The 13357-nt window shown below is 49.1% G+C and overlaps 1 protein-coding gene across 1 annotated transcript in view; it reads right to left on the bottom strand.

Annotated features, from left to right (window-relative positions):
- Positions 1-13357, bottom strand: part of RCOR1 (REST corepressor 1) — an 80789-nt gene that overhangs the window by 30491 nt on the left and 36941 nt on the right. The window contains 1 exon segment of the mRNA XM_084288332.1: positions 10643-10726. Within this exon segment, the coding sequence (XP_084144458.1) occupies positions 10643-10726 (84 nt within the window).

Here is a 13357-nt window from a genome sequence, read left to right as displayed (position 1 = left end):
TCGGGGGGAAAAGAGACCGCTTCTTGTGCGTGGAACGCATTTAAGCTTCAGCTGGAGATTCGCTCAGCCCTGGCATCAGCGCTGCCTTCCTGGAGGGGCGGCACGGCTCTACCTGCACAGAGCCCCGGGCACCTCCCGTGTGCCACAGGGGGGAAGGATGAGGGCGGTCTGACAGCCCAGGGGAATCTGCACCTTTGGGACCCAGCACCAAACAGGCAGAGCCACTCAGCCCACTAACCTATGAGGATTTGGGATCCCGTGTCAGATCATACAGCAGCACATGGTACCTGCTGGCAGGGAGGCAATGCTCAATCCCTGTGTGAGCTTCTGAGACGCAGACAAGAAAGTGACCCTGGGGTAAATGCATAGGGCACACGCCTAACAAGAGCAGGCTTACAGCAGAGCAGATCTTTGCACGGTTCAGTACAGGGAGTCCTAAAGCCAGCTGTACCCCGCTGTCAGTCCATGGCCTGAGTTCACTCTGCAGAGAAGCCGCAGCCCCAGATTCCATACTTCAAGGCAGGAACATGCCCAAGCAATGCAAGTAGCTGCATTATCAATGTGCTTGTCACAACGGGTAGGAGATTTAAAGAACTATTTGATCAGATGGTTCAAGAGACATTAACTTGGATTAGAAGCAGCCTCCCTCACGCAGATTTTATTATGGAAATTACTACTTTTTGCACTCCTAAAGAGTAGCTGATTCCATCCATCGTTTCCAAAAGCCACAGTTTTCATAGAACAGCTCAGGTCAGAAGGGATCTTAAAGCCCACCCAGCTCCAGCCCCCTGCCATGGGCAGGGACACCTCCCACCAGCCCAGGTTGCCCAAAGCCCCATCCAGCCTGGCCTTGGGCACCTCCAGGGATGGGGCATCCACAGCTTCTTTGGGCAGCCTGTGCCAGGGCCACACAGCCTCTGAGTGAAGAATTTCCTCCTAACCTCTAATCTAAATCCCTCCTCTTTTAGCCTAAAGCTAAATTTTGTCCCCATTGTCCTGTCATTGACTGAGCAAAAAGTTGCTCTCCATCTTTTTTATAAGCCCCCTTTAAGTACTGAAAAGCTGCCATGAGGTCTCTCCAGAGCCTTCTCTTCTCCAGGCTGAGCAGCCCCAGCTCTCTCAGCCTTTCTTCATTCACTACTTTGGAAAAAAAAAAAAAAAAAAAAAGTTTGACACACTAACAACAGAGTCAGTGTGGGTAAACAGACTCAGACTAGCAGTCTCATGCAAGGTTCATCCTAGGTCTCATACCTAGGAACATTTCCCAACTCCTCATCCACATGTCACGCTGTATCTGCTGAAATTCGTTTTGTATTACACCAGCAGCATGGAAACACAGCTTTCTGAGCAAGTGAATAAAGTAATTCATGAAAGGAGCGACCTCATACGCAAAAGCAAACAAAAAAACTACCAAAAAACCTAGCACGGAGCAGCCACTCTGGGTCAGCAGACTTCTCAAAGGCCGGATCAAGCAGCCTGCTGTCAACCAGCCTCCGAAGCTGCCAGTGAACACCCAGACACAAAGCCCTGTAAAGAGGATGAAACCTTCCACGGGGTTCATTTCGCACCCTCAACAAGATTTTGAAGGCTCTTGTCTAAACCCAGAGCTGTTGCGTTCCCATTGTGCTCGGAACACGAACTAATAAAGCACTGCAGCCGAGCCAAGCTCCTTGACCAGCACGAGTAATTCCGTCACGTCACGACCCGGGGCACCTGCACAGAAGGGGTGTGTGGGAGCAGAATGGCCATCAGGCTAAATTACAGCTCGTTATTATTGTTACTGATAATAAAACCCATCACGAGAGAGTAGGAGCCACGCTGACCCCCTTTATAACGCATACAAAAGGCAGAGAAATGAACGGTTTGTCCCTTGGCCACCTCCCTGGAGAATGTCACTCGGGCAGGTAGGACACGTGGGGCAGGCCAGCAGAAAGCGAGGGGACAGAAGCCGGAGTCACGCTGCGGAGCTGCCCACGGCTGCTGGGAGGCGGCGATGTGCTGAGCACGGAGCTGCTCGGGCAGGGCAGAGCCCTCCAGGTGCAGCCAGCAGCCTCCAGCTCCACAGCAGCTGGAGCAGAAGGTTCTGCTCTGGGATGGTGAGGGGGTCAGGCACAGGAGCAGTGCTTCTTGGTTGAATGTGGGGGGTTGGTGGCTTGGTTTGGGGTTGGTTGGTTGCTGCTGGCCTCCCTCGCTAGGTGAGTGAGAAGGGTCTGGAGCACAGACTGCTTCTCAGTGACCCAGAAGAGCTCTGCACTAGTGAACAAGAAGTTGTGACACTAAATGAAGAAAGATAGGGACCAAGTGAAGGCAGCTTGGTAATGGATGTGAACTGATCTTCATTGTATTTTCTGAAGTATTTTCTTTTGTTCCTTCTACATATGCAGTTAAAAACCCATTTTGAGACGTTTGGGACTGGCCCCTTCTACGAAGGGGAGGACCTTTTGACAGCAGCACTCTGCGCTACGGCACCAGGGTGCTGAGAATCCCAAATGACATCTCAGGTGTGCTTGGAATGGCTCCCTTATCCCCTGGGTGCAAGCACGTTGGAAGGAAGCAGGACAGAGACGAGACAAACACATCCAATGCACAGGGACTGAGTAACCTAGAGGGAGTGACTTACCTCGAGGCTGGCTGTGGCTCTAACCCCCCACTGTCTGCCCCAATCTCTTGAAAGCTCCCATCCTTGCGTGCTGCAGGAACAGGCCAGCTGCTGGACTAAGGCAGGCTGTGAACTAAGGCACCTAACAAGTGCCTGCTGCAGGTTAAGTCGAAGGGGAATTCCTGGTACCCCAGACAACATGAAAACATGGTATGTGGCCACTGCTTTCGGCCAGGATTTAGAAGCCCAGACCTTCCTTAGGTTATTATTTATTACTTCCGATGCTTGCCGTGCTAGGAAATTCGTAACTACCCCTACCACCATGTGAAAGTGCATGAGGAGCGTATGATTGGAAAATAACTTGCATGTGGAGGGCAAAAATAAGAGTACAGGAAAAATAATTAGCAGGAGTGGTTCCTAATTAGAGCAAAGAATGCTAGAACAAACATTACGGAGAGGGAAGCTCTGGCACATGTTCTTGAGAAAGCCTGGCTGCTCTGCATCCTGCTCCAGCACCTCTGTAAAGGTCACACTCAGCAGCAGGGTGAATTCATCACAGCAACCTTATGCCCATGACGTCCTCAAACATTCCTCAGGGAAAGACGTACCCCACAAGAGCTCCTCCCTGCCTGCACACAGCTCCCATCACATCCCTATCAACACGCTCCTGTTGGTGCTTTTGCTCACCAGCCAGCTCCAGGACGAAACAAGCAGTTACCTTCCAGATCCTCACCCTTCTTACTCTTCCCTTAAAGCTACAATAAGAGACACGAGGTCAAGAAAAAAAAAAAAAAAAAAACTACACCGAAAGGCTCAGAGGCTGCCATTCCCACTAGAGCCAGCAAGACTGGAGCACGCTCGGCCCGGCCCAGGGCTGGGCCAGGCAGCCCAGCGTAGCTGCAGCCTGCTGCTTCTCGTTACACTGGTCCTACAGCTCACACAGCGCCTCTCAGCCTGCCTAGGACTGCTCCCAAACGCCTTTCAGATCAAGGCTGGCTGCCAGGGTGACTCTTAACAGCGCTATCATCACTCCATTACATCCCCGTCACCTCGTCTCTGAACTTCTCTTTAAAAAAAAAAATGCAACGCGCTTCTTCCGAGCGCCAGCTCTGGTTCAGCCCCTGCAGTCGCAACCATGGTGGCAGCTGGCATTTTCAAACTGGGTCATCTCGCCACGTTTGAGGGCCCGTTTCATACTGCAGTGAAAAAGAGGAACAAACAGGTGGCAGGAGAGAACAAGGCACATGAAGAAACTGGTGACTGCCCCCCCCGCAGCACAGCAGCAAAAATTCCTCCAGGATTACGCAGCTACCTTAGATCAGACGCCCTTTTCCTGGATACTCTCCAACATGTTCCTCTTTCTTTGGGGGTTTTGGGGGAATTTGGGCTTTTATTTTTTTTTATTTTTGTTTGATAAAGTCCTCCGTACCTTGGGTGAAACGCATCCCAAACACACACACACGCTAGTCCTTTTGAACTGAATTGCTTTCCTGGCTCAGACACAAACCCCTGCTGTGAAAGGGTTAAAGCCTCAGCTTTCATTTAAATATGCATCCCGGATCCAGAAATATCAACCTGCAGTAATAATGATGAAAGAGCTGCTCTGAGATTTCCACACAGCATTGCAACAGCAACGAGCACAACAGCTGACAAACAAAGGGGAACTGCAGCGAAGTTTGAGGCAACTCGGCCATTTCTGGGATACACCCAGAGCCTTTGAAGCCTATCTTTTTTGTTTTTTTTTTTTGCTGTTGGTAATATCCACACTTTAAGCATCAAAAGTTGCCTCAGCTAGAATGAAATACTGCCTACCTTTGTATTTGAGCATTTTTTTTTAAGTGCAGCAACTGCAGCTTTTGGTGGAAGTGGCCATGACTGTATTATTTCTGTAGCTACACTCGAGCAGAATCCTAAATTAAACACCAGTTATCTCATTTCTGGATTCACGGAGTTGTATTCTTCAGCTATGGCATTTGCATCCAAGCTTCACAGCTGCCAGGTTCGCTGCATAATATGAAATTTGGATTAGGGATAAACATAAACCCAATTCTGCTCTTCCATTAATCCTTTTTGCTGTCACTGGGACAGCCAAGCTCATATTTCTAGGGAAGGAAATGAAGGAGCACATACAAATAGAAGGATCAGAAGTGGTTTTTGCCTTTTTCTTTGCCTTTTTTTTTTTTTGGGGGGGGGGGGGGGTTGTTTGTGGGGTTTTTGTGTTGGTTGTTTTGTTTCCTTTCTGTCTTCCCTGGAAGCAAGAAAAGGTGAGCATCGAGCTGCAGGCAAGAATTACAACCCCTGAAGTCCACCCCTCAGAGACCTGGAAGCTTTGGATCTACCTGGCAGCTATTTTTAAGGCTAACATTTTTCTTATTCTCAAAAGAAGGAGAAAAAAAAAAACTCAGATACAAACAAGAAGAAAAACCCCAAATGAAAAAAAAGCACAATGCACACACTCCATCTTCCAAAACCTCCCACTGCACCCAGCCAGCCCCAAATACAAAAGCCTGAGCTGGGCTGGGAGTTCAGCAGGACTTTGCTGGCTGGTGGCAGAGCCCGAGCTGCTCCCACTCTCCCACCCCAGAGCCGAGGGGGCTGCGCTCTCAGTGCCAACCCAGCCTTCCGTGGGGTCGCCTTATAAACCAGAGCACTGGGCTGTAACCCTTCAGGCAGGGGGGATTGGAGGGAAGGAGGGGAAATCATTAAACCCACAGTTCCAGCCATTTCAAAGCCCTCGCTCGCAGTGTTTGGAGAGGAGGGACAAAGCTTTGCTGCTGCTGAACACACGTGGGACTCCATCCTCCTCCCGGCTGCTGCAGGGCTGGCTCCTGGGTACCTATGAAGCACGAATCCCTTCCACTTCCAATGCACCCTGTTAAACAGAGGCTTTGTTTTTCAAAAGGGAATTTTTAAGATCACTTTTCCCTGTCTCGTCTCTCCCATCTGTGGTTTTCTGCTCACATTCACTTATTGTGAGCGCGCCCCGTGCCCCAAGGAAATGAGGGAAATGAGACCTGATGATGGCAGCTAACGGAGCCGTGTGTCCACGCTGAATTCACAGGCCAAAATAAGTGAGTTGAGGGGGAAAGGATACATGGAAGCAGAAGCCCTTCTTAGAGCTGTTTGGCTCAGCTACCCACTGCAAACAAACCCAACACAGAGCATGTGGAGCCTTTTCAAAGACACACTCAGCACCTTGATAAGACAAATACTTCCCTGTCCTCTATTCTGTCGTTTTAGGTTAGAAAAAACAGATTAAGGTGATTTTCAAGCTCGTGTCACATCCTCTTAAAAGAGAAAGGGAAGAATAACCACAGCTTGTTCTACGCACAGATTAACCCTCGAACCACAGCTCGAGACAGCCTCCAGTCGCTCAGCAGCAGCCAGCCCTCCGAAATCTGGGATCCACCTCCTTGTGGCACCTGAGGATGGTTACCAAAACTCTCACCCACGAGGCAGCAGCGGGCAGGCTAACAACCAGCACTCGCTCACAGCCTCTGGCAGGACCCAGGCTTTGAGCTCCCAGAGGCCAACTCGGAGCTCGCAGGGCTGGGGCACCGCTGCTGAGCAGGGACACGTCCCTCCCCTTGCCAAAACGCACCCCACAGGGTTAACATCCCCAGTAACCATGGCAACCTGCACTTCTTCCTCCATCAGAGCCTCAGCTGGCACTGCTGCCTTCCCGGATCGGGTTTTGCAGCACATTTAAGGCCCCCCCAACCCCTTTTGTCCCCAGCCAGGGGTTTGGCTGAGCGCACGGTGAGGGTGCTGGAGCACCTGCTGCTCCGTGTGACCAGTGTGCCTTCATCCCCAGGAGCCTCGGGCACATCCACCACCCTGCCCGGGGAACAGGGGGCTGCCTGCGGTCTCCCCAGGCATGCCAAAGCAGGCATAGGGTGAGGCAGGAGCAGTCCTGCAGGCAGGATAACAGAGGGAGGGCTGGGGGGTGCCCGAAGCTGGAGCAGTGATCCATCAGCAGGTCAAGCAGAAGAGCAGGGGACCCAGCTGGCAGCCCTGAGCTGCCCTCCCAGGGCTGCTGGGGACAGGGCCGCCTCTTCAGCACCACCCAGAAGCTGCAAGTCCACCAGGGACACCCACCAAAACATCCCGATAATGGTCAGGAACCAAACCTCACATCCAGGGCACGTGTGTGCTGTCAGGAAGAGAGCAGACAAGTGACTTTCAAAACAGAGCTTATCGCAAGCTAAACAAAGCAGCTTTCTCCTCTCGTCGTTCACCTTTGAACTACAGATGCATAAAAGCCCTCATCACATCCTATTCTCCCGCCTGCTTTCCACCCCTTCCTCCTGGGCAGCTGCAGCATGCCAGCACTTGCTTATTTCCAAACCAACCCAGTGCCATCGTTATGGTTCCACCCGTTGGAGCTCTTGGCACGGCGACAGACACACTGCTGTGGTATAAATAGCGTCGTGCTGGCCCAGCTCGCTCCCGTGCAGGATCTCCGCAGCACCCTTACAATGCATTTTTCACTCCCTGCCTCTCCTTCCCCACCTCCCACGTGCCAGGCAAAGAGAAGGCTGCCCGTCTCCCACCGAGCTGCTCCTGACCCCCTCTGGGGACTGTTATGACCCCTGAAAGTGGAGCCTGACGGCAGATAAGGACAAGGCTGGCAGCATTCAGCTTCGGTATCAATACGGGGCAGGGCAGTAAGCGGTTTGTACAAGATTAATGGTTAACGAGGCACAGGATAAGAAAGTGAGCGGTAAGCCAACATACTTCTGTTTGGTTTTGTGTGTTGTGTTGTTTTTTTTCTTCTTTTTAAACCTTCTCTGCCGTATCCATTATTTCATGGCATCCAGGCAATCAGTTCCTCCAAGGTTCCACAGAACTGCTCTGCTCGTGGGACCTACCAGCTCCGAGCAGTCACTGACGTGTGCTGCAGCAACTTCCATCTTCACACGGAGCCCCAGGAACACAGCAACGTCCCAGGACTCTTACCACAAGAGCAGGATGGATGAAATCCTAGCTAGGATTCACAGCATTTACAAACCAAGGGGCTACACCAACCTTCTGGAGACCCCAACTCCTTCCATTCCTGCCTCATACGGCCGATGATTTCCCCCTCCAAGGATAACACATATCACAAAAACCCATGGTTTAAAAAGGCATCAAGAAATAGGGAATCCTTCACTTCCCTGGATAACTTCCAATAGTCAATCAAAAAAGTTAAAAAACACACTCAGGAATTTTATTTCAGTCTCTGTGGACTTCTCTTGCAGCCCTTTATTTACATTATATACATCTTTTACTATGTCAAAATTCCCCTTAGAGAAAATTCAACAGTCCCCTTTCAGTCTCTACTCGGTAAACTGAACAGATGGAGTTTGCTTTGCCTTCAGTTCTCAAAACATTTCAGTAGCTCCCATTCTCCATTCTTTTCTCAGATTTTCCATACTAAAGCCGTTATTCTGAAGCCTTTTTCCTGAATGCTGCAGGACTGAGGCAGCAAACCACTCCAGTTACCACCTCATTTTTTACCCCCACATCATCCTTTGGGGCCAAGCATGATGCTGGGAAGCCCTTGCCAAATTACCTGCCCACTGTGCCCCTAGAATTGCACTCCAAGCTAGTTCTTTCCAGACATCAGTCTTGATAAAGAAGGTAAGACCAGAGCTTTCAGCGCAGAGACTTGTAACTCTGCAGTCGGGTCATTAAGAACCCACTGCATTGGCATCAGTTCAAGCTAGGAAACAGACCCAAAGCGCTCTGTAAGCCAGACAAACTCTGTAAGGCAGTGTTTGCTTTATTTATCATCTTGTCAATCTACGGCTTACCCTCAGTTTCTCTCCACAGCAACCCCGTATCAACTCCGGATCGCTGATGGCAGCGTGGATCATCAGCCCTATTAGGCGTTCTCACAGACCCCATTTAATTAGGATTCACCATCAGCAAATGCCAAGACTGGGAAGTGAACACCAGAACAGCTGAAGAGACTTTCTGTCCCCAATGCTCCTTGTTCATAAACCACGATACAGATTAGGGAACTCTGCATGCCATACACCAAAATGCTCTACAGACTTTGCAGAGCACTGCACTGCTTTGTTCTTCATAGCTCATTTTTGGCTAACGCCAGGCAGAGGTAGGAATAACTGATACTTCCTTCGGTATTGTCAGCTCAAACTGAGCTGAGACAAAGCAATGCCCACTCTTACCTTGTTCTTCTTCTCTCCCTCCCTGCAGAGCTGCCCTCTCCCCACCTGCTGGAGAGTTCCTACCACCCCCAGCCCCCTCAGCCACCTCTCCCAACGATCCTTGGCTGCTTGCTGCTACCAGATGCTGTTTGACAACCACGTCCCCACAGCCAGCTAGGTGCCTGGGAGACGTTGGTATGTCACGTATTGCACAAGAGGATCATACTGCTTCACCCCCAAACACCGTATGAAATATTCATTCATTTTTTTCTGTATCTTTTTGGAAGGTAAAATCACTGATGTGCCTACGCTGTTGCTAAAATTTTAATCAAGTCTTATGAGCAATTTTTTCTTGCCCTCGCATTCACAAGTTTTCCCCAACCTTTGTTGTGCCAGCAACAGTCAACTGCTATGTAGTTTTTAAATCAGTCATACTACGTTTTTCATTTCTTAGGTTCATGACATCTTAACAGATATCATATCCTTTTTACTCTGTAATATACTTGTATATTTTGTGCCAGTTACCATGATATCGAGTTGAAGATTTTACTCAGTTCCACAAATCCTTTCTTTTCTTCCTCCATTCTCTCCTCTGTCTCCAAGAAACCCACATCCTATCAGACAAAAACTAAATGCTCCAAAGCACAGCTGAGGTTCAGAAGACTCTCAGACCTGAGAGGCAGCTACAGGAATCCTGTGTCACAGATGACCCATGCAGCCTTGCCTCCTGGTGGAGGCATCAGTTTCTTACTCTTACACCCCTTCACAGGTTTCTGGCTGTAGATAACTGTCAAATATCTCTCTCTCCTCATCAGTCTTACTTAGTTCAGCATGCAATAGCAGAGAGCAGACAAGACACCACTGGTGAGAGAGAAGGCAAACATGATCCTTGCAAAGCCCTTTTTATCTGGGGATCATAGTACTATTATCCTTTTATAACTTAAGGGGCAACTTCCTCAGTGGACCAAATGCCCCAGGGCAGATCCCAGCCACTTCTTGACAGAGCCAGTTTATGCAGCCTCTGCTGCCTTAATTAGCAGAGGCCTCACAATGGTGCAGTGATGCATCTCAGCCCTTGGGCCTAAGGAAAAGCCATCTATCAGCTTAATACTGCCACCACAAACATCTGCAGAGGACAAGCATGTAAGGTTCTTATTCCTGGTCCCAGCTTCAGAAAGAAAAAAGATACAAGCATAAAATCAAAAATAAGCTCTTTCAGCTGCCTTCCCTAAAAACGTTTAGCTTTAGTAACTGCCTCCAAGCAGCAGCCCTTTAATCAAGGAGTCCCACTTATTCACGAGGACAACTGTAGCTAGACAAACCTTTCAAAAGCTAGTTCTGCCATCTGGCAACAGCACTGAGACTTGTTCCCAAATACACACACAGAGCTGGTAATTGCCCTCACGTGGAATTCCAAGGCACTGCAATTGTTCTGGCATTTAAACCTCCACGAGCTCCAGATGTGAATTTCATTTGTGGCTTTATCAGAAAAAGGTACTACAAATTGCCATAGATTTCTGCCACCCCGTAATTCTAAAACACTTTTCATTTTGCTCTCAGCAGTTATTTCTGTCATCTTCTGTGGCACCAGCAAACAAGATCATGTGGGCCTGAGAGTAAGTATCTTAAAGAATTCATGCCAAGGAAAAAAGTGTCACATTTCCCCTGCTTTCCCTGCTTCCTTGTATTTGCTACACTGAACAACTGCCTGAGGGGAACAAAGTTCTTTTGGAGGGCTGCTTTGTAGGCTTTTCTTCTTTTCCAAAGCTCAAATTAATTTCAAAGCATAATAAAAAGGTCACAGACGTAACCTCTCTACTGAAAGTGGCACCTTCACATTCTGTAAGTGATATGCAGTGAAATGGAGAAAGAAGAATTTGAAGAGACTTACGTTTTGCTTCAGAGAGATTCTGATTAGGCGACCAGACCAGCATGCCGAGGTTCTCTCTCTCCTGACTTCGTCTTGCAAGTTTGGCTTAAGAGAAAGCAGATACAATCCAAGTTATAGAGAAAGTCGTTTCAGATGCAAAATGTATACAAAAGTAACTTATCACACATCTGCAGCTTTTAATCAAGCTACGAAACCCTTCTGTAGAGTCAAAGCCCTATCTTCTCATTCAGACCTGAGGCTTTTCCTTGTGTTTTTTTTTCAAGGCATCACCCCCTGCATAACATGGCAGATACCGCACACTCACTCTTTCATGCAGCGCACTAAGAAGCATATGTTAGATCTAAATTAAAAGTTAATTAATGTTTCTCTTCCAGCATACTTGATTATTTTTCTTCCAGCCACTGTTAAATGAAAAAGGGAGGAGCCAGGCTCAGGCGGCAGGCTCTGAGCCCTTAGTATCATGAGACATTACTGTGCACTTAGATTAACACTTCAGGGTAGGCACACGGATGAAGCTACAGTTTCAGATTTCACTTCCTCGAGCCTTCTCCCCCATCCATCCCAACAACCCTGCTGTGTCTCCATCCCCCATATGTCTGCACACCCACCGGGGGAACACTGGGTGTCCCAGAGCAGAATCAGGCCCTCTGCTCAGCCCATTCAGAGCAGCTTTCGTGCATCACACCCACGCTCCTGAAAACACGTCCGTTTTTAGCCACCTTAACACTTGTTGAGCTTGAGAGCACTGAAAGTCTGAAGTGAAGAACCACAGCTGCACGTACTTTGAAGAGGAACCTCAAGGTAAAGGTTAAGTTTCAACAACAAGTTCTCGTGAATCTGCTGTTCCTGGGTGATGAGCAGTCAGAAGAGGAGGAGGAGAGAAAGAAACTTGCCCTGTTGAGTCAGCACGCCCAGCCAGCTCAACCACCCGCCCTGGCCAAGAGCAACTTGTAGGTCTTGTTATGAACGGCTGCGTGCAGTACTACTTCCACTACAGAACTTCACAACGCTCAAGTTTTATGCAACGTTTCAACACGACGCTATTTTCTCTGTGCTGCACGATGAGACACAGCCACCATTTCACGATGCACTGAAAAACACCACAACAGGAGAGAGACGTTCTGCATCCTCTGATGGAAGACACGGTGCCAGGACCCTCCTCTCTCGGGGCACGGGTATGAAATCAGGACATTATCTGCTCCTCCATCTCTGCTGTGGCAGAAACAGAAGCCTGCCAGCACCCAGCCTTCTGACCAGATCAGAAAGTTCGATAATTACAATACTATGAGCAGTCAGATCTAGTGTTAAAAACAGTAATCAAACTGCTCAGCTAATACCATTTAGGGATAAGTGACAAAGATACTTTAACAAGTTTAAAGTAATAATACGTATATATAGCAAAAATAGCATGCACAAAAAACAGGCCAATAACATATTTACACAATTAAAATTTTACTTTCAAATACCCAGAGTCTACCTTATTTCTCAAGCCTTGCCAGAAAACAAACTTATTTTCACTACTGATTTCTTAGAATTAATATCCAAACATCACGATCATCTTTTAAAAAAAGGAAAAGGCTGTGTAGAAGGGTAGCAACTGCACACCCAAGGTGTTTTGTGCACTGTGCACGATCATTGCTTTCTACACTAGGCAGAAAACCAAGAGTGAGAAAAGACGAGATGGGGGGAGGAGACCGGGGCTATATATAGAACAGAAAAGGTGTCTGAATTTGTAACTACATTTCTTGAACTTTACAAAAAAAATTTCATACTTCTGGGATTAAATTTTACTTTTGCCCCATACCAAGTGTAAGTTAGAAATGCAAAGGAAGAGGCAGCTTTAAGCCTCTTTATCAAATTTCACTCCTCACTCTCCCCACAGCAGTCTGTCCTGCTATTTAGTTCAGTGCAGGGTCTGAAATAGATAGAAAGAAGGCTCTCTGCTCACTTGGCATTACACTGAAAAGCACTTCCACATCCCAGAAAAATGCTCAAGGGCGGAAATCATCAGGCAGGCCTCCAAGAAGCTAAACCCTGCCAACCCAAACCCCACACCCCTCCCCACGACTGTAACCCATCCCCAGTTAGGAGCCTGGCACCCAAACTCTGCCAGCGAGCCTTCACACCATGGTGACCCATCATCCTGGCTCACTAAACCGGCCGAAACGCCTAATCCAGGAGAAGGGAAAGGGTCTCCCCCAGTGCAGCAGGCTGTGCCTGCTCCCTGAGGCGCCTGGAGGCCGCCACACACGGCGTAGAGCCCAGCCGTCCCCTCAGCAGGCTGGGCCCTGAGGGGAAGGTAACACAAAGAAGCCATGGCCATCCCCAAAGCCTGGGAGGTGGCAACCAGGGCAAGGTGGTATTGAGGGACTTTGTGGCATCAAGGTGGCCGGTGAAACACGTTCCTTGCCCTCCTTTGCCAGGGGACTGCTTTGCGTTAGGGGCTGCCCATGTCCAACCCTTCCCTCTGGCCAGGATAAATCTCTCACTGGGCCTCACTTGAGCAGGAACTCCCTGCAAATCATTGAACATTGAGTCCAACATGGGGCGTTGTGCTGTCTGCAGGATCCCCTCCTGCCCCAGTACCACAGCCCCGCTTCTTCCCCTCCCCTCCCACCAGCCTCAGCAGCACCCCGAGTCCACAGACATCCCTCAGCAGAGCCCAGTGTGAGGCACACCAGGGTTAGGTTAAAACTCTGCAAAGGACAGGCACGC

The sequence above is a fragment of the Netta rufina genome (genome assembly GCF_964035555.1).
Source record: "Netta rufina genome assembly, chromosome: 5".
NCBI lineage: Eukaryota > Metazoa > Chordata > Aves > Anseriformes > Anatidae > Netta > Netta rufina.
This window is presented reverse-complemented; position numbering and strand designations above follow the sequence as displayed.